Source organism: Microtus pennsylvanicus, chromosome 18 (genome assembly GCF_037038515.1).
Source record: "Microtus pennsylvanicus isolate mMicPen1 chromosome 18, mMicPen1.hap1, whole genome shotgun sequence".
In the NCBI taxonomy this organism is placed as follows: Eukaryota; Metazoa; Chordata; class Mammalia; order Rodentia; family Cricetidae; genus Microtus; species Microtus pennsylvanicus.
The window spans coordinates 31,839,084-31,865,691 of NC_134596.1; the positions used below are offsets into that span (position 1 = coordinate 31,839,084).

The 26,608-nt window shown below is 46.8% G+C and overlaps 1 protein-coding gene across 10 annotated transcripts in view; it reads right to left on the minus strand.

Moving 5' to 3' along the window:
* Positions 1 to 26,608, minus strand: part of Arnt2 (aryl hydrocarbon receptor nuclear translocator 2) — a 143,843-nt gene that overhangs the window by 35,624 nt on the left and 81,611 nt on the right. For all 10 annotated transcript variants that reach the window (XM_075953259.1, XM_075953250.1, XM_075953256.1 and 7 more), the window contains exons 6-11: positions 25,197 to 25,299; positions 20,048 to 20,113; positions 19,269 to 19,354; positions 4,482 to 4,558; positions 2,912 to 3,046; positions 1,054 to 1,128 (exon numbers count right to left, since the gene is read on the minus strand). In XM_075953259.1, coding sequence (XP_075809374.1) covers positions 1,054 to 1,128; positions 2,912 to 3,046; positions 4,482 to 4,558; positions 19,269 to 19,354; positions 20,048 to 20,113; positions 25,197 to 25,299 — 542 coding nt within the window. The remainder of the gene's footprint in view (positions 1 to 1,053; positions 1,129 to 2,911; positions 3,047 to 4,481; positions 4,559 to 19,268; positions 19,355 to 20,047; positions 20,114 to 25,196; positions 25,300 to 26,608) is intronic.

Here is a 26,608-nt window from a genome sequence, read left to right on the forward strand (position 1 = left end):
CAAAATGCCAAGCAAGGTAAGCCCATCCTCCAGATGATAGCAGATTCCTCCCTCTTGAAAAGTGACTCAAAGGAAGGTCTCTTATGTTCATTTTTAACAACCTCCCCCCCCCCCAGTACGTCAGAGTCTGCCCGAGGGAGTTCTCCCCTCCCCCCAGGCCAGTTCAGGAGCCAACAGCCCTCCTTCTGAATTAGCTCTAACTTGCTGAAGTGTGACACTCTGTCCCTTTGCTTCAGTGAGCCTCTCCTAACTCCTGCCACCTTCCTCCTGGGACTCATGCTAGGGGTGTTGGTTATGAAATGATGCACACGGTGCCATTCTTATGGTGACCGTTCTGCCAGGCTGCCTCTCCCCCACTCTCCCCATCTGAGTGATTCTCTCCTTAAGTTGCCTTCCATGTCTGACTCTCAAAGGTTTTGCACAGCTTTGAGACCCATCGCTCATTCTAAAGGTCTGGCTTATCTTTCATTTCTTTTGTGTGTGTCCGTGTCCCTGGGCTTCCCAAGCAGCCCTTCAGAGCTTTGTTCTGCTTACACATTCAGAACAATTGCTACTTACCATCATGTGACCTGGGAGATAAGTGAGGCTCTACAGCGCTGCACAGGAGGCCCCAGACCCGACCTGGCTGGTGTCACCGCCCTCTACTTCCTCCTTGTCAGACCCAGGAACTTCTGAGGACCCTCCTAGCGGGCAGGCCACACCAGCATGTCTGGCATGGCCCCTCCTTCTGGCATGATCTCCCATGTCTTCTGTACTGTCCCTTGACAACTCATGTCAGCTGTGAGCTGGCTCTTCTCCCCAGTTACCCTCTCTAGACTTGGTGCTTGGGGACACTCTTCAGAACCTGCCCTCCTTTCCTGCCATATAACAATGACAATGACTTCCTCATGTATCTCACTCCCTTTGCCTGAACTCTTGCCCAGAGTGGGTGGGTGACATTATAGGAGGGCACTCCCAGCCTGGTAGCCCACAGTAGCCTCCATTCCTCTTGCCATTGCCTCCCCGCCAGGTAGGTCGCTAGGCAGCAGCAGCAACAACAGCCATGGGCAATACCTGCTGGAAGCTCTCCCGGAGGTGGCTCTGATCCTCAGGGTGGCAGAATTCCAAAATATCCTTTCCCAGAAGGTCCTAAAGGGGACAGATAGTTTTAAAAACCCCAAAGACCACTCTCCATCTCTTACCCCCCACTGTAGAGACAAAGGTATTGCTTACATCCCTGCGAGCCCATCTCCTCTTGCCTGCCCACCATAAAGTTAAACATAGAACGGCCCTTCCTCCTGTCTGCATCCATTCTAAACCCCCCCTGGCTCAGTCCTCACTGGTTTCTAATTTTGCTTGGGCGCTAGATCAGCAACTTCACAACACGGCTTTCTTCCTGTTTGCCTGGAAGAGGCAAACTGCAATCAACATATTTTTAAAAAAACATCCAAAGTAAGCTCAAGAACAGACACTGCTGCCCACGAAAACTAAAACTGTGTAAGAATGGAAAGGAGTGGCTGAACGAGGCCACAATAGCTGGGCTTGCCTCAAGCCTGTTCCTTATTGACCTTCACTAGCCCAGGTGTGATTCGAAAGATCCAGTCTTCATCTCCAACTTGGGTGTTTTACAGTGAATGGGAGAATACAAAAAAAAAAAAAACCATCAAAGAGCAACTTGAACACGTTCCAGGGAAGTGTCTTAAACGGCAAAAGATATGAGCTCGAGGATGGGGACCTGCATCAGCATGAGATGCTTGAAGCGAGCTGACTCAGCGGTCAGGGGCAGCTCCTATGTCCCACCCAGGAGCACACAGACGCTCAGGAAGCTGTTGCTGCAGGATGCACCGATCTGTCCAGAAATGTAAGGGCCATCGGCGTTTCCCTTATTCTATCTGAGAGGTGAGGTCACAGTTCGCACGAGCCTAGCTTCAGAATTATAGACAGTCTCTATAATGTTTCTGGTTAGGACTGTTCCTAGTTCTAAAATCTACACACAGGGCTGATTCCAGCATGGATAAAAAGTTAAGCAAATAAAAAAATTACACAAGCAATTAAAATAACTCATGTTAACACATCTCAAAGCTTCCCAAAGTCTGTTTCTTAGAACAAAGAGCCCTTCTTTTTTAATGATCTTTTTTATTTAAAAAAACTATAGAAAAGGTAAAAGGATATATAATAAATACTTGCATGTTCATTATATTGATTTAATTGTCAATATGTTACTAATATTTTCTTTCCTTTTCTTCATAGATGTCCATACACAAATGCAGCTGGGAGTTTTGTGTGTGTGTGTGTGTTAGCTAGATCAACTGACAATAAGTTGTAGATCTTATAACATTTCACGAAGTCTTTTATCATTAATATAATAAATGTCAGCATACTACAAAGCCAAAACATGATCACACCTAGGAAATCAGTGCTCATTTGGTAACATCTCCATCCTCCCACACTTGTCCCTAAGTGTCTCCTCTGGTAGACATCCTTAGGTTTAGGACACAGCTTTTCACTACAAGTGATTGAGGTTCCTCAGCTTCACCTGGGTGGCTCCTGCGTTTCCCATGCCACTAATTTTTCAGGAAGGATCTGGAGCAAAGACTTGAAACTATGCCTCAAGTAGAAAGGTTTCTCCAAAGGATGAAGCAACCTCCCTGGGGCATTGTGACACAGACTCAACTCCCCCTCCTTTGTGAAAGCTCGGTGAGAGCCACAGAAAGGCTAGGACCGGAGACAAGCAGTCCACTTAACGTGGTGCTGTCTTACGATGAACAGTTTTCCTTGGGAAGGGTGTCAGTCTAGACAGACAGAGAATCTAGACCCCGACGTGACTTCTCCAAGAGGTCATGGCGCTGAACCTTGAACAAGGAAGATGCACACATTTTGAGAGAAGCTAAATCTTCCACCAGCTTTTGGGAGCTCAGGGCTAGCCACTGACCTGGGGTTGGTAGCCAATCACACTGATGCATCTTGGGTCCACAAATGTGATGACCCCATCGGAGTTATGCCGGGACAAGAACTCTGTGGGCACCGACATGCCGCTCATGTCCATGCACACAGGAGAGCTGGTCACCTGGAACAGAGGGTGGATAGCGGGCGCAGGTGAAGACCTTGAAGCTCATACACAAATCCTTCTGTGCCACTGGAAAGATGAGCGTGGGGGATTTAACCAATGCTTGGCCACTTTCTTTACATTTCTGAGCACTCGTTCCCTTATTAGTCAGTGGAAATAATGGATAATTAGAATAATTTATAATTGTGATGCCAAAAGAGATACTGCCCGCTATGCTGGGGGATGGCTGGGTGCTCAGTGCTGCCACTTTCTCCCTCTCTCTTCTTCCTCTCTGTAACTGGTGTAGAGACTCAAAAGGTACGTATTTCTGGACTGAATTCACCCAACCATTCTTGTTTTACACCCCAGTGAAGACCCAGTGTTTGTTTTAAGTGAATGAAGCGCTTATTCATTTGTTCGAAAATGGTCAGACTTAGGAGACCAAAGATGTGAAACACGAGCCTTCTGGATTGTCAACCATGCCTCCCTTCTTCAGTTTGGAAAATACCGTGAATGTCAAAGCAAGAATGAATGAGCCAGTTGACTGAGTGGCTGCTGTATAGCAGATACCAGGTAAATTTAAACGTTTAAGTTTTATTTATTTACTTAATGTGTATGAGTGTTTGGCCTGCATGTATACCTTTGTGCTTGGTGCCTGAGGAAGAGGGCATCAATTCCCCTTGGGATTGGAGTTGCAGACAGTTGTGAGTTGTCATGTGGGTGCTAGGAATCAAACCTAGGTCCTCTGGAAGATATTCCAACTCTCTTAACACTGAACCATCTCTCCAGCCTCAAGTGAATTCACTTTTAACAGGACAGGGCCCCTAACCCAGAGGCCCTTGTCAGGCAAACGAAGTTGAGGTGGGAACTGTGTGTTGTGAGGGAGCGGCATCGTCTAGTGTGAACTAAGGAGATTGGTACTGAGTTAGGGTCTCAAGGGTTGTGAAGGCAGGAAGTACACAGAAGGAATGCTGAAATCAGGACGGCAATTAACGCAAGGTAGAAGAAACAGCTCGAAAATACTCATGGAGGTGGGGAACCAAGTGGTGGCGTCATGGGAAGGGAACAGTGTGGTTTGGTAAGAGGATGTGGTGAGATAAGAAGGGAAGGAGAGGAGGATGGGATGATGAGTTTGGACTTTGTCCCACAAGACCCATGGGAGACTTTAAAGGTGGTTATCAAGGATGTGACTTCTGGAGGAACTCACTTCTGCAGTAACCTGTAGGTGGGAGAGAGGTCTGCTAACCCTCAGCACAGTAAGGCCTCTGTGGTGCATCCTTCATGGTACCCTTCTTTTATCTCCAGGCTCAGCCTTATCCTTACCCAGAGTGAGGCACATAACCCCACAAATACTGAGTACATGGTACTTCCAAATGAAGAGACACCCAGACTCAGTCTCTTGTTTCTCACAGTAACAAGCCCTCATTGGAGACGAAAACGACAGGCATTTGCCTACCTGGAGCCTCCCAATGGCCACAAGGCAATATTTACTGCCTTGCCCTACATCAGCGTCTTCTTCAGGGATGGTCATTCCTGAAATGAGACATGCCAGCATCATCAACAAGCCCAAAGTTACTGACTAAGTGGGGAAAGCACCCATGATTTCATTCACGTAATGGAGACTACAGATCCATTGCTGTCACTCAGAGCTGGGAAGCTAGCCAGCTGCTCAGCAGCCCCACACCACTTCCTGTGCCTCCCTGCCTGACAGTGCCTGATGATGTCATGGTCCATCACCCTCTGCATCTGTGGATGGCACAGAGGCAGTGACGGAAGGTAAGATGGAAGTCACTCATCTCTACGTATGCACAATCTCGCTGAGGGAGTTGAGTGAAACACCAATAGGAAGACTAAGTCGGTCTTGTTGACATTGCAAACAATTCACCTTTCCCTTGAAGTGCAGAAGTGGCGTGCACTTGTTGGCCATTTTCTTGTTCTTGTTGTTGGTTTTTATTTGCTTGTTTGTTTAAAGCAAGGTCTCACTATGCAGCCTTGGCTGTCCTGAAGCTTGCATAAACCAGGCTGGCCTCAAAGTTACAGAGATCTTTCTTGCCTCCGCTTCTTGAATGTTGAGATTAAAATCATACGCCACCACATCTGTTGGTGCAAACGTGTGATCCCAGCACTGAAGGGGCAAAAATGAGCAGATCTTTGGGGCTTGCCAACAAGCCAGCTTAGATTATTTGGTGAGTTCCAGGCCACTGAGAGACTCTTTCACAAACAAGCAAACATACAAACAGGGTGAATGATACCCAAGGAACAACACCTGAGGCTGCCCTTTGCCCTCCACATACATATACGTACATACATGCACACAAACATTTACCTGCATAGACATGAACATACATGTATACAGACATACACGGTACATCTTAGGAACCCTTCAGATTTGTCCACAGAGCTAGCTCTTCCCCAGTTCATTCTCAGGACTGCACAGCACTTAATTGTGTTGATTCGCCATGTTTACCCAACCATCTCTCGTGTGTGAATGGTGAGGTGTTCTCAAGTGTTGTGGAATTAGAAACAATGAACATTCTAGAATGTATTATTTATTTATCATTGGAGTTGTACCTGTAGGGTACCAGTTATCTAGAAATGGGAATGCTGAGTCAACTATAGATATTCTTTCTGTTTTGATAGATTTCCCTCCAGATGGGCTGTACCAGTTTGCATTCCAGCCACTGATGTCTGAAAGTCTGTTCCTCCATGTTCTTGGCCAACAGAATGTGCCGTCAGTTTTTGTCAGTTTGACAGGTGAGAATAGATGTCGTAATTTGCATTTCAGTCATCAGTGTTACGTTTGAACACCACTTTATGTTTGGAACAGCTTTTGCATTTGGAGTTTTAATGAATTTTCTGTTCAGGTTCTTCCCCACTGTTCTGTTGGGATTTTGGTGACCGGCTCTCCAATGTTGTTTATGAGACATGTTTGCTATATCCCAGGATGGTTTTGAGCATCGCATGTAGCCAAGGATGACTTTGAACTTCTTATCCTTCCGTCTCCACCTCCTGGGAGATAGGATTATAGCTTCACACTATCACGTGGGGTCTCACTTGAAAAGAGCTGTCTCTGCAGAGAAAGATGCTATAAGTATGTTCTCCCATGTGGTCCTCTGTCTTCCACCTTTGCTTATGATGACGTGTCCGAACCACCGTTAGAAAGCCCTTTCTCTACAGAGATTAAAATGGCGTCTCCTTGCTTTCCCCTGGTGCTTTCCTGGCCTCAACATTTACATTTAGCTGCTCAGACACTCAATTACTCTTGCGTAGGGTATAAGATAGATATCCATGTTTGTCTTCAATTATGCGACTCTTCAGTTGTCCCACTGATATTTGTTTAGAGTACAATGATCTGAAATACCACTTCCATCCTGTGACAAGTCCCGATGCATGATTGGGTCTAATTATGGACTTTCTTTTCTATTCCACCAGTCACTAATCCGGCCCAGCCCCAGTGCCATGCTACCTGAACTACAGGCACTGCCCTGTGTTCTAATGTCTTCCAGTACATCCTCTGTAGGGTTTTCTTGGCTACTCTTAAATGTGTTTTTCCACATGAAAGAAACTTAATATCAACTTACCTAACTTCATAAAATAGTTTGATGATAGAGTTAATAGGCTTGGTTAAATTTATAATTTACTTTCAGGAGAAATGATGTCTTCGAAATATTGATGCATCCTCCCAAAGCACAGGGCAAGGTGTTTATTTTTATCTGAGACAGGGTTTCTTGGTAGCTTTGGAGCCTGTCCTGGAACTAGCTCTTGGATTTCAGGTTGGCCTCGAACTCACAGAGATTCACCTGCGTCTGCCTCCCGAATACTGGAATTAAAGGTGTGCGCCACCACCACTTGGCAAGGATAGACATGATACTGGCAGGTCCTACAGTTTACCTTTATAGACCATACAAGATGAAATGATGGTTTGTGATTGGATCAGGTCAGCAGAAAAGTAACACATGCAAAGAGAAAAAAAAAAAAAGGATCAGCTGCCAGAGAATCTTTGTGGAGAAAAAAAAAGTCAAAAAAGAAACAAAAAGCTTCTCCTCTTCTTCTTCTGGAAAACACCAAATGGCGGATGACGCCGGTGCAGTGGGAGGGCCCGGAGGACCCGGGGGCCCAGGATTAGGAGGCCGTGGCGGCTTGAGGGGCCGAGGCCGTGGTCGAGGCCGTGGCCAAGGCCGAGGCCGCGGGGCTCGCGGAGGTAAAGCTGAAGACAAGGAGTGGATTCCCGTCACCAAGCTGGGCCACCTGGTTAAGGACATGAAAGTCAAGTCCCTAGAGGAGATCTACCTGTTCTCCCTGCCCATTAAGGAGTCTGAGATTATTGACTTTTTCCTTGGAGCTTCCCTAAAGGATGAGGTTCTGAAGATCATGCCCGTGCAGAAGCAGACTAGGGCAGGCCAGCGGACCAGGTTCAAGGCTTTCATCGCTATTGGGGACTATAATGGTCACATAGGTCTCGGTGTCAAGTGCTCCAAGGAGGTAGCCACTGCCATCCGAGGGGCCATCATCTTGGCCAAGCTTTCCATTGTCCCTGTGCGGAGAGGCTACTGGGGAAACAAGATCGGCAAGCCCCACACTGTTCCTTGCAAAGTGACAGGCTGCTGTGGTTCTGTGCTGGTGCGTCTCATCCCTGCCCCCAGAGGCACTGGCATAGTCTCTGCTCCTGTACCCAAGAAGCTACTGATGATGGCTGGCATTGATGACTGCTACACATCAGCCATTGATGCACTGCCACCCTGGGCAACTTTGCCAAGGCCACCTTTCATGCCATCTCTAAGACCTGACCGCCGACCTCTGGAAAGAGACTGTGTTCACCAAGTCTCCTTATCAGGAATTCACTGACCATCTTGTGAAAACCCACACCAGAGTCTCTGTTCAGAGGACCCAGGCTCCAGCTGTGGCCACCACATAAGGGTTTTTATACAAGGAAAATAAAAGTGAATTAAGTCTGTTAAAAAAAAATAGAAAGAAACAAAAAATCAACAGCACAGCATCCTCCACCTAGGCTGTTGAAACTCTTTATACTTGGAGAAGCCTGGGGACATCTTTGAGTTACAGCTCTGCATACCCCACAGAAGAAAGGCACAAGCATAGTTTTGTTTCTAAGCAGCCAAAACATTCAGGGGGCTGGAAAACCGCATAGAGGAGAGTCAAAGAAACCCAGGTTAGAAGGCAATGTTAGCAACACACATAGCGGTCCAAATACAATAGTATCGAGACCACCAAGAAGAAATCAGGAAAGGCACAAAGCATCCTGGGACGAGAGTGCATGCTAGAAACAAGCAGTTCAGAGGGAAAGACCCACAACGTTGTCTGCCCCCAAATGGAATTTCCCATTAAACATGATTGAAAAGGCCACATCTCTTCTGAGTTCACACCAGATATCAGACAGATACGGCTTACGGGATGACGGACATGTCTAGAGATGCTAGCAGGCAGGGAAGGGAACACTCTTATCCTCCTCTGCAGGTACTTCCGTGGTAGCTGTCAATCTAAATCATCATCTTTGTACTACTTCTGGGCTTGAGCTTCAGAAACGTCAGAATTCATGGACAGAGAATCCTCTGCAGTGTGGACACTTCGCGAGCCCTACACCAGATTCCAGACTGGAGATGAGAGTCACGCTCCCCGCTGGAGAATGAATGACTAATTAAACGGCATGTAAAAGAATGAACTCATATAAACTATGTTTTCTAAAAAGAGAACAACACTAGAAGATAGTGCGCTTGACCTTCAGCGAAAACTCCGGGGCAGAAAGGGGTACTGCTACTGTTTAATTTAAACCTTAAACAAATTTATAATGGGCTTATGAGCGAATTTTCCTCTATCTTGAATGGTTTCCCGTATCTTCCAAAGTTTTATTAATGAACACGTTCTACGTTTTCATAATTTTTCTAAAAAGACACAAAATAAGGTGGGTATGGTGGTGGCCAAGCCTGTAACCCCAACACTTGGGAGGCTGAGGCAGGAAGAATGTACATTTTGATTTTAAATAGGCTAACCCATGATGCTTTGGTCCTTAGGCTTCCCACTCCTGAGAAGTCTTCTTGTGATGCTCTGTGCTCTCTTGCCACACAGAATCGTGGGTGTGGCATAGTGATACCCCGACTTAGGGCCCCGCCCTTCGGTTAGCGGCAATATGCCTGGTGGCAGCAGAGGCTTAGCCTGAACATTAAGCGGAGACACCACATTCTGTAACCAGTGTGTGGCTATCAAACTAGGAGGCAGAGAAGCACCTTTACTGGCTAGGCTGGGCGGCTGCTATTGAGTGGTCTGCTGTTAGATTTGGACTTGAGAAGCAAAACTCCATTCCCAGAAAAAGGGGATCTGCTCCCTATGGCTTCTTTTTAATGCCACCAGGACCACCTCAGCTACGCCGCCCTCAGCACTGACACAGGAGGTAGGGTCATCCTGGGGCTGAACTAGCATTCCCTGTGCTGATCTCTGCCTAGATGCAGGGCTCAACGATGATTCAGAAGGACTTGAGACCATCCTTCCTTAGGACGGAAGGTGCGTGCTGGCCCGTGATGCTGCCCCAGGCTCTCTGGCTGTGACATCATCTAGGTACAAGTACCAGGTAGGGGCCTGACCCTCTGCTGCAGAGGAGGGAGAAGCTTGTGTTTAGTCTTTGGAGCTCACCAGCTGATGGAGAAAACAGATTCAGCTCCTTCTGATGCCATGTGCTTAACAGTGTCACAGGGAACGGAACAGGGCCTGGAGGAGGGCCACAGGGCCACCGCTGGTGCCAGAGTGGGTGGAGAGGATTCAGGAGGGAGTGCTTCCTGGCAGGAACTGCAAAGCGGTTTTTAATAGGAACAGACTCATTCCAGCTATTCTAACAGGTTTTAGCGATTCCCTAATCAGCCTCACAAGCTCATTTCACCCCATATTAAATTACCTCGCCCTCCCTGGATAGCCTCTTCCCTCCCGTCAGCCAGGAGACTGTAAACAATGCAAATGAGATGGAACTGGAAACTGCTGTTGGGAAGGGAAGGTCCGCAGGGGCACACGGGCCAAGGAGGCTTCTTCATTCTTCACCAAAAGATTACAGGAACCGAGGGCAGAGACGTGCAAAGTGGGGCTGTTTTGCAGTCTCTCTGGAAAGAGGCTGTCCCTGGCCTTCACCTCCTCCTACGAATTAAGACATATTTTGTGCGTTCCACAAAAACAAAAGGCAGAAGGGGAACAACTGTCTTTGATTCAGAGCACTTGCTCACGCACGGCCCGCCGCCAATGCCTTCCCTGAGGAACATTTGTAAATTTTAGGGAAAAAAATTTACTTTTGCAAAAACACATTTGGGAAGCAGTCTCAATAAAGATAAAGAGGTTTCATCACTGTAGGCTTCTCAGAGACTGCACCATTGGCCAGGAGAGAAATGCAGAATGTGAGGTTTCTCAGTGGATTGCATGGAATCCTTTTGTTGTGGTCTAGGGACTTTTTATCTTGGTAGGCATTTTGAAAAGAATGTTGGCCTGCAGGTGTTTTGTATTTCAGGAATCTTGCTTGGTAATCCTCAAAGCCGATTTTCCAGTTGGTAAAGGGAAGCCACGGTGGTTACTGGTGCTTTTGGACCTAGCTGTCCCTTCCAATTTACAATAAAAGGTGCCAAGGCCTGACGTGGGATCTGAAGTGTATCTCAGAGCCAGAAACTGGGGAAGGTTTGCAAGGGTGGAGTTGTTTGGGGGATGCATGGATCAGGCCAGGTGGGCTTGAGGAAGGACACAACATAGCCTTCATCCCTGTAAATGCCTGAAGATTGAATGGAAGGTTTGCATCAGAGAGTTAAAGCTCAGAGTAAGATCTGCTTGAGATAAGGCCAGAAGAGGGGCAAGTCCCACGGAAGAGTCAGAGACTCCTCGGAAACTGCATGGCTGAAGATTTCCAAGATTCTCACTGGGGCTATTTGTGACTTGTAACCTGCCACTCTGGCCACAGCCCTGGAAACAGGCAGGTGAAACTTGGTTCAGGTGTTGTGAAGACTGCCACGAAGCCAAACATCCCTCTTCTGTCCTTGTCAAGGACTCTCAGATCTTTCCAGAACCTTTGCAATGGATGACAGAGCAACTCTCAGCTGTCAGAATGGACCACCGCATAGCGACTCATCCATGGTGAGGCGCATGGAAATCAGAAGTGTGGGGAAAAGAGGACATTAAGGGAAGGAACCAGAGCAAATAGTTTCAGTTGCTTTATAAAAGAGATGGAAAAAACATCTAAAGCCAATCCTCATGGGATCTGGAGGAGGTGATGGCTGCAGAAAGACAAGACTGAGTTTCGATGAAAAGCACACTTGTCACATTACAAAAGCTAAAAATGGAAATGGTAGCCACGAATAGAAAATCAGGTCAAGAAATTCTAAAGAAATGAATATGAGGAGCAAAATTCTAAGTGGGGGCCAAAGTCGACCCAGGAAACAAGTGTGGGACTTGAGGCATGAACAGAGCGCCCAAGACACAGGGCAACTCTGGAACCTGCAGAGAGAGTTCCAGCCTGCAACACACGTTGAATTGGTCTAGTTATTAAAATGAACCTCACTGGGGTATCTGAACAAAAATTTGAGTTCAAGGACTTTGGGAACTAGTCTACGCATGTTCTAACTGGAGAGGGGGAGATTCTAAAAGGAAAACCAAGGCAGACTTAGCCATCTGTATGCCGGAAGGTAGAAGCTAACTGCCAAAGATGCCGGGAAATGTCCCCATGGACACCTGACCTCAAGAACTCTTTTTGCACAGGACAGTGGGAAAATTCTCAAGTGGGGAGGATTCAGGAGTGTGGTGCCTGCTCACTCTTCCAGATGCATGTTATTTGGAGCCTCATCTTGACATGGAGGAACAGGTCAAATAATGTCAGAGTTCTGGTATACGGAAACAGGATGGACCAATGAGATCTGCTTACTACCCGGCCAACTGAACATAACATGCAAGTGGTAGAAAGGGAGATGATGGAAGGTAGGTGAGGCTTTGATAGATGATAACAGATTTGAGAGAGGAATAGATGAGAGAGATGACAGCCAATAGATTTGATAGATAGGTTGGTGACAGATGAATGATAGGTGATAGGTGACTTTTTTTAAAAAAGGTTTATTTACTTATTATGTATACAGTATTCTGCCAGAATGCCAGAGGAGGGCACTAGATCTCATTATAGATGGTTGCAAGCCACCATGTGGTTGCTGAGAATTGAACTCAGAACCTTTGGAAGAACAGCCAGTGCTCCTAACCTCTGAGCCATCTCTCCAGCCCCAGAGGATAACAATTTTTAAAATGTACTTTACTCTTTGAGAATTTCACACATGTATACAATGTATTTTGATTTTATTCACCCCCAACTCCTCTTGAACTTCCCTCCCATATTACCTTTATGTCTTCTTTTATCTTTCTTTTTATATTAAATTTTTCCTTTTGAGATAGAACCTCACTGTATGACTCTGGCTGGCCTAGAACTTACTGGAATTAAAGGTGTGTGGCAACACGCACAAGAACGTGTAGCTACATAGATAGCAGTTTGGATAGATGATAGAAGATGGATTATTGACAGATTTGAGACAGATCTCATAGATGGCAGATGATAGATAACAGCACATAAATAGGTGCTGCAATATAACAATGACCAAATAGTTGACATTCAAATTCTAGTCAAGATCGCAACGTGATCTGTGTGCTATTTTTGGAGTAAGGGAAGCCAGCGAAGCCTAATGATGACGTAATGATGACGCAAGCAGACAGACTCTGCAGTCAGACCTCCTGAGGGCGGGCTGTAGCTTTCTCACCTGCCTCACGTGGACCTTGCCCACTGCCACCCCTGCCCCATGTAACCTGCTTTGTCCTAGCTCCCTCGCATATCCCTGCCCTCGTGTCTCTCAGGAGTGAGAGACACGGGCACTAGTCTTCACTCTGCCTGTTCTACGTAGTTCACAGAACACCCTTCACAACCTGACACACGGAAAGCAGGGAAGGCTCCAAACTCTCAGGATCAGCATTCCATCCCCAAGATCTGATGCTGCTCCCTGGCGCCCCACCCACAACCCCGGTCACAGCATCCCTGTCCTTACTCCTTTACTAGCCATGGGTGCTAGGCTAACTGCTTCACATTGCTGTCTTTAGGTGTCCAGAAAGGAGGAAATAATAGTACCTGCACCTTGCCATGGTTCTTATGAAAATTAAATACGTGAAGCAGGTCAAGCGCTTTTCATTGAGCCAACCCTTGGCAGTCTCTTCCCAGTGAAGGGAGCCACTATTGAAAAACCTGATCTGCAGTGGGAGCTCAGAACACATTTATGGAGGGAACAAGAAGAGTCACTTCCTCCTGCCTGAGAATGAAAAGCCAGAAGACTGTGACTGTCATTCTCCATCTCAGAAGCTAACATGGTGGCTTTGACATCTAAAGAGATCCTGAGTATGTCACATGATAAGGCAGGATGGCTGGGGGCTGGGGAGCATAGGGGTACAGCCACTGCCTGTGATTTAGTGGCCTCAAATCCAACACACAACTTTTGGAGACTCTCACATGGTAGAAAAACAAACAGAGCATTCAACAAGGAAACTGCCAGAAGCCCAGAGCTGTTGGGGATGAGCTCATGGCGGGGCCGAGTTGTCGGGTGAAGTATGAGCCTGACCCCAGAGGCTTCTGGCCAGAACTGCAAAATAACCTCAAGCCTGTGGCATGCTGTGGCCACAGCTTACTGAAAGTCAGCAATGAAGTGAGAAAAAGACACCCACCTCATCCGTGAGGAAAGTGCTTAGTGCCAACACAAGCTCTTTCCAGCTCTGGATTGCCCCAGGGGTAAGTCATCAACTCTGGTGTCAAACTCCCTAACCTGGGCCAGACCTCGGCTCTCTTGGGCAGCCATTCTGCTAGGTAACCAGGCATTCTACATGGACTAGGTGGTGAGCCATGCCTCCACTTTAGAAATGACCCTGCTTGACAGTGAGCCCTCTATGAAAAGCAAGGCGCTGGGTGGTGACAATGGGAGAAAATAAGTCACACTTCTGGAAATTTAGTGTCCTTTAGACTCTGAGCACACCCCCAATGTATAAAACGTACCCTGCTTTGAGTGGTTTGTGACAAACTAAACAACCGCACGATGGGAACGATGGGAAAAAGGAACTCAGTGCCTGATAGTCCAACTCTAAATACTGGACCAGTACAGTGTAAAACGTTGTTAGGCTAATCAGGAAGGCTACTTTATAACAGAAAGGGCTTCTGGAATATACCAGAATCTACTTTGAGGTTTGTATAGCATGGGCAGAAGGAAGAAGAAAGATTCACGATTATACAGTTAACTGACCCAGGCCCAAGTGCACGTGTTATGAGTGGCTGTCAAGAACTCTGTCCACACAGCTCTGGTTTGCACTGCAAAGTCCATCCTGGCTGCTAACCTTTTCTGGAGGTTGGGTTCTGATATTTATAGTGACTTTAGCTAGCCATCATAAATCTTTTCCGTAACTTAGTCATTGTTAATGATTTGGGAGTTTGAGCAAGCAGGGCCAGCATTGTAGCTAATAGTCCTTACCAGGAGCTGTTTGCTAATCTAGTACCCCAGTTCCATGACCTTAGGAAAAGGTAAAAAAGTCATGACTTAATTTAGCCACTCATCTAGACCTCACACTGTCTTTAAGTGTCTTAAAAGAGCTCCATAAACACTGAATTCTATAAACTTAGAAATTCCTTCAATTCCTCTAGAGTCATGATTTTTCTCTCTTTTTTTAAAAAAAACAAGAGCCCTTCTTTTTTTCACTATCCCCTCTCCCATCCACCCACCCATCCATCCACCCACTCGACCTGTCTTCATGAATATAATGTTTGCTATCTGAATGATGTATGGGGATGAGAACAGGAACACAACATATGCCCTTGGGTCTTGCAGGATGCCAACAGTAAGGTAGAATTGGTGTTTTATGTGTGAAGAATGCAGCCATTAATCAAGAATCAGTATCGACAGCCATGGAACAAGGCAGCAGGGGCAGCTAGGTCCCCTGTAGGCATGCGTGAGTCATGATACAGGAAGATGGCCTTCTTCTCCGGAACCCCTGTCTTCATAGATGCACCCAGGAGAAGAGCAGACCAAGAAGGCAGATAATGACATGCTTTAACTTCACTGTAAACCACACGATCTAATCATCTTGGATACCTCCTCTGAAATTTCAGATTGATGTCTCAAAACATCATTTTCTCTGGTTATTAAAGTCAGGTTAAACTTTGGGGAAATGCAGACATGAACAGAGAAGAAAAAGCTCCGATAATCCAAACACAGAAATAAGTGATTAATATTCCAGTTTTAACATACACCAATCTTTTATTCATTTATAATTTAAGAATCAAGATGTATATGTCTTATAACCATTTCAAACCAATTATTCATAGTTTATTTCATTCTTGAATATCTCATGTTCTCACTGGTGTCTGTCCACCGTGCTGGTGTGTATAGATTCCACAGAATTTTAGCCAATTCTCTGCCAGTGACATTCAGATTCACTGGGTGCTTTCACGATTGCTAAATTGTGCTAAAGCACACAGTCTACAGACATTTCTAGTCAATTTTTAGAGTAAATTCCCATGAATCTGAGTGCCGGATCATAAATTGCACACTGTCAAATGTTTGACACATAGCACCCCGTTCTTCTGCTCAAGCACTGCACTAATTTGCATTCCTACCGGCGCCGTAGAAAGCATCTTTTCTTTCCCAACACTGGGCATCATTTGCTATTTCCCTCTTTGGTCCATTAGGAGGTTAAGAGAAAACGGTACCCAATTGTTTTAAAGTGCAGCTCTGGTTAATCATAAAAACTGTTTTTTTCCATAGCTTAATGTGTCTATCTTGCATTTTTAATGCCCGTTCATGCCCTTGGCTCGCTTCTCGCTTCTGTAACTTTCCTCTTTTGCTCCTAGCTGTGCCTCCTGGAACTACCCTGAGACTAATTCCTCCTTCAATATGACACCCCCTCAAATACTTGAAGACAGCAATCATGTCTCATTTTCTCTAAGTGGAACACCCTGGCTCCTTCAGCCATTCCTTAAGTGGCAGTTTCAAGGACCAGTATTTAAGATGAAGAACAAGCCCTCCTGCCCCCGCACAAGCAAACAGCAACAGTTCTGAGACCCTTGCAGCTCCAGGGGAGCTCATCCTCTGAATGCCACCATCGCCTGCCTCTTGGGCCACAGCCTCTTTTCTCACAGAGGCTGAGAGAGTTTTACCATGCTAATGGCATTCGTCATGTGAAACCATGGGTGTGGAGCCCCCCAAAAGGGGCAGAAAAGCAGAGTATTGAGCACAGAACCAGAAGAGGAATTTGCCTAGTATAGTAAGCATGATGAACTAACTTAAAGCAGAGAAAGATTCAGTAGGAATCGAGGCATTCATTGGCATGGATCCCAAGAAGGTTTTGAACTACTGATGAAGACTGGGTATGGGCATTCTTCAGGGCAACTCTTCTAACCTCAGTTGGCTTAGGGGCTCATCTACCCCCAAGGATGACTGTCTTATAAAACACTTTCCTATCACTTCTGGACACACGGTCTCCCCATTTATCTGAGGACTCCTAGAAGAATGGGCCTGGGGTGTAGCCCTGAGAGACTGGCAAAACAATGGCCACACACACCATACTTACTGGATAATGGAGACACTGCTGCCTGGCTCCCTCTCAGCACCACAATTGTTTGCTCTTATTTCCACCTCCTGGAACAATCTCCTACTACAAACCTACTTTCTCAAGCACTATCTGAGGCTCCTAGGAACAGCAGCAGACGGGATCAGCCATGCCGTTTACGAAAGGCCTCGTACTATTACTGCACTGCTTCTTGCTAATTCTTCCGCTGCTGGGAACTCTGTATTCCAGGGGTCTAGCTGGTTCTGTAGCACTATCAGAACTGAGGGAGCGGGTCTCCTAAACTGAGGGTTGGAGGCCTTCTCAATCCCTGTTCTTGGGTCTGATTCAGGCCTTTGGCAAACAGCATACTGACAGTTTAATAAGTTGCACTTCCTATGTTTTAAAGATATCTTTTAGGGCACAGGAAAGATGGTACAGCAATGAAGAGCTTTGGCTGTCCATCTAGAGGACCTGCATTGGACTCCCAACATAGTGGCTCACACCATCTGTAACTCCAGTCCCTGGGGATCTACCTCTTGCAGGCACAGCCTGTACATGGTGCACAGACACACACACAAAACTGCCATACACATTAGGAGAAAATGTTACCAAAATTTTATGAGTTAGAAACTTGAAACCCCAAATTCTTATGTTGATGGTATTTGGAGATGGGGCCTCTTGGAGGGGATGAGAGTTGATTCAGATCCTATAGTGACCTCATGATGATGTTAGTGGCTCCTTAAGAAGGAGAGGCTGTGTGTGTTGGCACACTCTAATCCCAGTACTTGTGAGGCAGAAGCAGGTGGATCTCTGTGAGTTCAAGATCAGCCTGGTTTACATCATGAGTTCCAAGCCAGCCAGGATACATAGTAAGAAGACCATATCTCAAAAAATAAAAGGAGAGAGACCTAAGCTCATAGGTTCCAGGTGTCAGTTTTCTCCCCAGATGACACCCTCTGTCATAATCTGACACACAACCAGAAGACCCTTGCCCAATGCAACCCCTTAGTCCTGAAGTCTCCACCCTTATAACTGTAAGAAATTTCTTTTCATTGCAAATTATCCAGTCTGTAATATTTTGTGATAGCAATCCAATAAAGCCCAAGAAAATGCTTTAAGGAAAAAAATCTTTTTAACTGACAGGTTGTGCATACATACATACATACATGTATACACACACGTGTGTGTGAATACATGTGTATACATACATAAAAAGTCAGTGTGGGGTGTTTAGATTGTACAGTTTTGAATTGCAGGTGCGCAGACTTTGCCAATACCATATTACTCTTGCGATCGTTCTAATGTCTGGCATGGGGAACACTCAGAAAACAGTTATTATTCTTACAATTAGGCGTGCATTTCAGAATTCTGGAAAGGTGCTGATGATATTCACAGACATAAAAAAAAAAAAACCTCATCCTTTGAAAAACCTTAAACAGTACGGAGAAATTATCTTACTTCCAGACAACCCATGGTACGGCTGAAAATCAACATGCCAGATCAGAGGTACAATCTGCTGGGCAACAGGCAGCAAAGCGTCACTCTCCCTGTGACAGTCAGTGTCAGTCAGTGAAGGAAGGGCCCCTGTAGATGCCTGCACTGGCCAGAAAGGCGCCTTGTACAAACCCCTCCAAGACAAAAATCCAGTTCAGAGTGAGCACAATCCAGCTCCCTGCCCAGTAGAGCCAGTGCTATAACATCTAGTTAAAACCCCTTTATCCTACAGTTCTTTGTTTTCATTTGCTTGCCAATGGCCAACGTGCTGTTTGCATTTATTCCAAGCACTAGGCTGGTTATTGATCTATGTTCTTAAACTGTATTATGGCCACAGTCTTTATGTACTTTTCTTTGTGGGATTTCTATGCCACACAGCAATACTCTGGTGATTTAGTAATCCCTGTACAGATACATGAAATTTTGTTCATCTATCTACCACTTCATGTATATTCGAGTTGTTTTTAACACTTTGTCCATTATGAATAAATATTTGTGTTCAAATTCCTTTGTAGATCTAGGTCTTAGGGTTGATATTTAGGAGTCAAATTGTGAAGTCATATAGTAACTGCATGCTTAACATTTTGAGACTGTTTTTTCCAAGTGGCTATGCTATTTTACTTTCCCACCAGCAAGATATGATGGTTTCGTTTCTCCTTTTCCTGGCCAATGGTTATTATGATCTGTCATCTCCCTGTGACTTTGACGTGCGCATCTGTGGGAACATGCTGAAACTCTCACTTCAAATCTCCACACTATCTTTGCAGAGGTTGATGATGCAAAGGCTCCACCAATTCCACTTTTTGGAAACCTATTTCAGATAGTGGGGCTTTCTCTAGTAAAAACGACATTCTAACCACAAAGAAAATGGTGATACTCTCTTGTTTTTTCTCCAAGAATATTCTTTGGGTTTTGTTTGTTTGTTTGCTTGTTTCTTAAGACACGGTTTCTTTATGTAGTATTCCTGGATGTCCTGGAACTCCCTTTGTAGACCAGGCTGACCTTGAACTCACTGAGATCTGCCTGCTTCTGCCTCCCGAGTGCTGGGATTAAAGGTGTGTACCCCATCACCACCTGGCCTCCAAGAATACTCTGAAGCCAGTACAACAGTTGAAGGTGAAGGCATTTGCCTTCTCAGAAATCTGTCAGGAGTTCTGCTCACCTGCTGGCGGCCACGCCTTGATGTAACCTGTGCAGTGGACCACGGCATACTGGGCTTCTCCTTCTTTCACAGGGCCAAGGCCATTCCTGAGAAAGGACACACATGAGGCTGTCTTCACAATATGGTGATGGGGGAGAGTCTTCTGTTTTGTGTTAATTTCATTGGTTAAATAAAGAGACTGCCTTGGCCCTTTAATAGGACATAAAATTAGGCAGGCGGAGTAAACAGAACAGAATGCTGGGAGAAAGAAGCTGAGTCAAGGAGTCGCCATGATTCTCCTACCGGACACAGATGCAGGTTAAGATCTTCCCTGGTAAGACACCTCGTGGTGTTACAGGGATATTAGAAATGGGTTAGATTGATATGTAAGAGCTAGCCAATAAGAGGCTGGAACTAATGGGCCAGGCAGTGTTTAAAAGAATACAGTTTCCATGTAATTATTTCGGGTAAAGCTAGCTGGGTGGCAGGAAGTGGCCCGCCGCCCCTATTACAACAATATGGGAACAAGGCAAGATGCTGGCGACCCCTTGGGTATCTAAGCAACCTTCTCCCTTGTTTCCTTTATGGTTTTAAATCTCGATTTCCCACCATCCTGACCTGAAAGTCACACATAAATTCTACCCAACTCCCGGTTCTCATCCCAGCCACTGCCACTCTGACACGTGCCCTCCTGGGCCTCCACTTTCCACCCCTCTTCAAGCTAAATTATTCCCCAGTGTGGGGCCATCATAGCATCTACTAGCTTAGTCCCCGAGTGCATCACAGAAAGGAATGCCCACCTGAATCTTTTCCGCATGGTGGTTATTCTGTTCAAAGGCAGGTGGTCTAGGGGAGCATTTCCACACCTAAGAGTCAACACATTATTATTAGGACCAATGAGGCTGCAGTAAATACACGAAACTCATGGTGCTTCTAACATAGACAAGGGGAACGCACCTCACCCTGAAGCATTAGGCAAGTGTTAAGTGCTTTTAAAAAAAAAATCACTATTAGTGTAAGCTCATTGTGTGTGTTCAAGTGTGTGCAGGTGCAACGTGTGTGTATGTCTGTACAAGTGCAAGTTCTGCATGTACATGTGGAAGCCAGAGGATACCTCAGATGCTATTCCATCTGTTTCTTTGGAGATAATGTTGCTCACTGGTCTGCAGCTTGCCACGTGAGGCTGGTGGTGGCTGTGCCTCACGGATCCTCCAGGTCTTGCATTTCTGATGCTAGGATTACTAAAGTGTGCCACCACACCCGGTTCTGTTCACGTGGACTCTGGAGGTCAAACCCAGGTCTCATAAGGCAAGGACTTGACTAAGCCATATTAGCAGCACATACGATGAGTTCTTTTAATTTGCCAGCAATCTTTCTGACATTCCCTTCCTTATCAATAAGGATGTTGAGGTACAGGGGAGGGGGAAATTAAACATGGGGGTGTGCACGGTCATTGAACTTCCTCTTGCATCTCTGACTATCTTGAGCAAAAGGAATATTAGTCAAGCAGCCAGTGAAAGAACCCTTACGTGAGCACAGGCTCCTCTGAACTCTTCATAGACACCTTGTAAAAACTACTCTTGAAGGTGTAGCCTGAACCAGAGCTATCTGAAATAGTTTCTTCCTGGAATTTTAAACTCTTAGACGCCTGGGTGAACTCAAGTTAATCCTACAACTATTTCTACCTAAGCCAGGAGGGGAGCAGAAGACTAGAACTGTAACGGGGGCAAACACTAGCCCGCGTTTGCATGCAGAGATTGCTGTGACTGATGCAAATGCCCCTTTTAAGCTGCCTCTTCAGCTCACTTTGTGTCCCCCCCATCTGGGGAACACTCTGCTGTCTCTCCTGCTATGACAATCAAGCCCAGTGAGAAGATTTTCTGGAGCAATCTTTTCTTAATTAACTTTGCTTTGTTGTTGTCTTAATTACTTTTTTATTATTAGAGCTTGAGCTGGTAACACACAAAACAGAAGTAGCAGAGAGAGCACAGGAATGGTGAAGGCAGAGGCAGGAGTGCAGTAGGGCCAGCCCTAGCTAAGCAGGCTGAACTGCGTGGGGCAGGATGCACAGCTGCTTGACAGCAGACGGCAAGAAGCCCGCGGAGTCAAAGAGAAACCGTCAAGAGTCTCAGCATCGCCTGCCTGGGAGCTGTAACACTGGCTGTTATCACAGCTGAAGAATATGATACCTCAACAGCCTGGAGACTGTCATGCCAGCTGTAGTCAGGAGCTGAGGACTCTCAATATCTTTGACCAGCACACGAGCCTTCACCCTTGCAGGACTAAGGATCCTTTCACCCAAGACCTGTACAGAACCCATCACACTCACAGATGCCTCCCGCTGCTGCTCCTGCCTGCCACCACTGGCTGCTGGCAAACACCAAGTGATACAAAGGTTACCTAGGACCAGCACCTTGTAAAATTCCTCCCCTCCTTTCACTTTCTGTTGCCCCTCACGCTGAAGGGTAACCCTGCTATCAAGCAGGTGGTTCTCAACCGCTGTGTCCCACAGCTAATGTCCTTCCAAAGGGCAGGCGTGGGCTCGCCTGCTTTTCACTGGTTGCCCTACAAGGGAAATTTGGACAGTGTTTCACATGCACGAGAAACATATCACAGTCCATCTTTGCGCTAGAGAGTTGTGGGAACGCTGAAGGAGAAGGCCAGTCATCCTTGGCCCCACAGATCATTTCAGTGGAACCTGTGGCTTTGTAGAAAGGAGGAGGGTGATGATGGCCGCCGTGTCTGTGCAGGCCCAAGCAGAGACACCAACTCGAAACAGATGCTGACAGCTGCGGAACAGAAGCATCTTCCCAGGCTTGAGCATCACACTGTGGACGCCCCTCCCTGACCAGGGCAGGCTCTAGGAACAACCACACAGCTGGAAGCCTGCTGATTGAGGCAAGGGGAGGGTGGAGACAAGGAATCCATAGGCAAAGAATCAGGTCCGCCTGTGAGTCCCTCTATGGGACCCAGGGGATGAAGCACTCTCCACAATGGCAGGACCTCCCTGATCACTTCTCAGTGACTCTCTCAGCATCCCCAGGTATCAAGGTCTGGCCACCTCTTGGCAGGCCCAAAGTGCATTTCCATTTCCCAACTACACGACAAGCGCCAAGCTGGATGTCTTCATTTGCAACATGCAAAAAAAAAAAAAAAAGAAAGAAAGAAAACGAAAGAGTCCAATTATGTTCTGAGACCTTGGAGGGCTGCCAGCACCAGAGCAATTTCCATAGTAGGATCAATCTGTGACATTGCCACCCAGAGATGCCAACAGGGCCCTCTGCACCTTCTGCTAGCCTGGGCCCAGTATCTCAAGGAAACTGTGCTGCTTTGTTGGTGACATCATGCTCCAGGCAGAACAAACTGCTGCACATCTTTCAAGCCAGTCCAGGTAGCACAGGTTCCTACTCTGGTGAGCAGCTCTGAGTACGTTCTCTGGAGGCATGCCTGGGCTCGGAAAGACGGGCTAATCTGGGTAGTGACAGTGGCACTGTAACGGCTAATCGAAATGCCGTGCTATGCCTGCGAGCAGTTCATCCACAGGATTAATTAAGAATTCATATCAGCTGGCCTCACTAACTGTCCCCAAGCTAGGATAAGAGGACCCCGCTGTGACATTAGCTGAGAATATTTTGTTTCTGGCTGGATGCTGTGCACAATGTCCAGCTCACTGGCGACATCAAGCAGGCAGCCAGCGAGACTCCATCCTAAGGCAGAGAGACGATTTGCACATTGTCACTCTAGCGCCTTCCTGGCACCTTGTCAGGGCTTTCTGGAAGAGGCCCAGCACTCAGCCTGGAGAGCAGCAGGTGCAGAGAAACCACATCTCTCACCGGACCCCTAAAGTGATGTTTTGTAAAAGGGAGTTCTGTAGGCCCACCTAGGCGTAAGGAGCAGGAGACTTTGGTGATACATAGGTTTGTACATTTCGCTCTCTCTCTCTCTGTGTGTGTGTGTGTGTCTCTGGTGTGTGCGCATATATACAGTACATGTGTTCACATGTATGTAAATGTCTGTATGGAGGCCAGAGGACAACCTTAGCTGGTCTTCCTTAAATGCCATGCACTTGTTTTTCTGAGACACGGTCTCTCACCTAGGATTTGCCCAGTAGGTAGCAAGACCCAGGAGTCTGCCTGTCGCCACCTGTCCCATCACTGGGATTACAAGTGCACACACCACCATGCTTGACATGCCTGACTTTTTTTTTTTTAATAACAGAGCTATCTTTCCAGGCATCAGCAATAGATTGACGTTGAATCAGGAAAGATAAATATTCATCTTAAAGCATTTTCTCCTTGAAATGTTAGAGTGCCCACAAGATGTACAAGTGTTAAGTCACTTCTGGCAGCAGACAACCGAGTAAAAGTGACATTAGCCAGTGGCTCTGCTCTGCTTGGTCTGGGGTGGGCAGCTCAGTGGGATCACACAGCGTAAAGGGGAGGAGAGAAGGCTGAGGGTGCCGGCAATGCTGTGCTGAACCAAGATGGACGCAGAATTCCACACTGGTCAGGAGAGGTATCTGAAGGCAGTCCCCGGGGGAAATGCATCTCAGGATGGGCTGGGCGAAAGAGACAGAGTCTGCATTGTTTGCCTGCCTTTAGCTCCAGTTTCCGCTTCTCACTCTGAGGAGTAGCCTTGGAGCCTCAGACCTTGCATTTGGGACTCAGTGGCATTTCGGATACTTCCTTCGCTCTCTCTGCTTCGCTCTTGCCTGCCTGGATGCTCAACTGAGCTTTCCAGCATTGGGGGAGCAGGGCTCCATGCGCTGTCCTCTGATGTCCTTGCTCCATTGCCTTCAGGTGACTTTTTTTCTCAGCTCAGCTGCCACCTCAGCATCGATCCCTGAGCCCTTCCTTCTTCAGTTGTTCCTCTGGGTTCTAGAGTTATACACCCGATTGGCCCCTTATCTTTTCCATCAGTTCTTCCTTTGGGGTCTAGACTTATACACCTGATTGGCCCCTTATCTTTTCCATCAGTTCTTCCTCTGGGGTCTAGACTTATACACCCGATTGGCCCCTTATCTTTTCCATCAGTTCTTCCTCTGGGGTCTAGACTTATACATCCGATTGGCCCCTTATCTTTTCCATCAGTTCTTCCTCTGGGGTCTAGACTTATACACCCGATTGGCCCCTTATCTTTTCCATCAGTTCTTCCTCTGGGGTCTAGACTTATACACCCGATTGGCCCCTTATCTTTTCCATCAGTTGTCTTGTTGGCACCTCAGTCTGAAAAGGATGACTACTTCCCTTCACGCTAAAGGAGTTTCCAGCCTTTTTCCTATCATAGTAATGGCACCCCATTACTCCAACAGGTCAAGACATAGCATAGCTTCATATCTGACCTCTCTCATTATTTTATACCTTATACGTGGCTGGCTGATCTCATCCCCTATTATCACCTTAATGATACAAAAAGCTTCCTTGACTTTTTTTTTTTGTCCACAAAGAACCTAAACAATCTAACAATCCCCCCCCCCCCCCCCGTGCCTCTTATTCCCTTTCAGATTTTGCTGGTGGTGAGGAATCCTGGGCCCAGTCTTCCATGAATTCAAGCAATAACTATATACAATAACATTCTATTGAAAGTCAAGGAAGTGAAAAAAAGTTTTAACTCATCTGGGCAAAGGTGGCTCAAGCTTGTAATCCCAGCCCTCAGGAGTCTGAGACAGGAGGATCAAGGGTGGATGCTAGTCTTCGAGAGTTAGAGGCCAGCCTGGTCTGTAGAGCAAATTCTAGCCTTGACTAGGAATCCATAAAAGAACAAAAACGAAAATTAAAAGAACAAGGAAGAGAGAGAAGAAAAACACAGCACACACAGGTGCGCAAAGAGCATGGGTGGAAAAGAGTGAACACTACGAGGAGGGATAGGAGGCAGCCTTGCCTGAGGCTGAGGGCACGGGCTCGAGCCAATGCCCCCACCCCTGGCTTTGGTCTCTGCCAACCCACAAACCTCATCCTGCAGATGAAGGAGCGGCGCGAGCCCATGCACATGCGCATTGACGACTGCTGTCCCTCCTTCTTCACCGTCCCCGTCTTCAGGTCCAAGATGCGGCCTGCGGGAGAGGGAAGCAGAGCAGGGCGTCAGCCTCTTGTGGAGATTACGGTTGGGGAGCGGTGGCCAATTCGCCCAAGCTCTGCCACATGGGGACAGGCTGGACAAGGCCGAACAGACTATTTTCTTGGCTTCCCCAGTGTGCACGGAGAGCTGGAATCCACACGGTTCACAAGGCCTTGTTTTCCCCGGTGCCGTCTCTACTTGTCAGCTGTATTGTTGGGTTCCTGAGCCTCAAGCCACCGCAGTCTGGCCACCTTCTCCCCAGCCCCATGAAAACGGCCTTTGCCAAGGTCACTGAAAACTTCCCCACTGCTGAATCCAAAACACATCTTTCCTTTATTTGATCTGGCTGCTTTGCTGAACTCTGCAAACTATACATGGCTCTCTTAAAAAAAAGAAAACAAAACAAAACCCCACCAAGCTGGGCATGGGGGGGGACTCATCTTTAATGCCAGAACTCAGAAGGCAGAGGCATGGACGGATCTTGAATGTTCAAGGGCAGCCTGGTTTATATAGTGAGTGCTCAGGTAAGTTAGGGGTGTGTGTGGAAGATTGTCTTAACAACCAAACAGCCTTCCCAACCTGGACTTTTCACTCCTTTCTGGCATCTCTGCTCTTTCCCCATGAGTCCCTTTTCTCTTTAGGGGCTCCAGCTCGTCTATCTTTTCTTGTCCTGTACATACATCCCTTGGGCAGTTTATTCATGCCAAGTTCTTAGAGGTCACCTCTGGATGCTGGTGACCTAGTGTCTTCTCCCACGGCAGTCCTGTCAAGTCCTCTGCTGGTGGAGCTATGGCTTTAGAGGAAGACGTATTGTTGGAATCTCCACGTACGTCTCATACACTGACGAGATCTGTTCTAGCCCTTGAGCCCTTCCCACTCAGCCAGTCCCAAAGTCTCCATTCCCTGCTGTCTACAAAAACAACATTACAGCTCTTTTATCATGGAGGAGAGCAAACAGAAACCTTCAGTGATCCAGAAGGTCCTACCTTCTCTCTTCAGCTGCAGGTGGATTGTTCTATCATGGTCTGTAAGTTGGTCTCCTCGCAGTGGGGCACCCCTACAGCCTGCCATTACCCTACAGCTCCATAGATACCATCTAGTCCAGGCCACAGGGAAATCTCCATGCCAATTCTAAAATATAGGCCTTGGCCTGTTTTCTCTTTGTCCCTCACTTCAACATGACCCTGATAATATTCTTGCCCTGGAACATCAAGACTTTCCCATTTGTGGGGGAGCCTCCTCTTCCCCGTCCCTTACCCTCTCTTGGTGCTGGGCCTTGGACCTTCTTGTTCCCATTTCCCTTG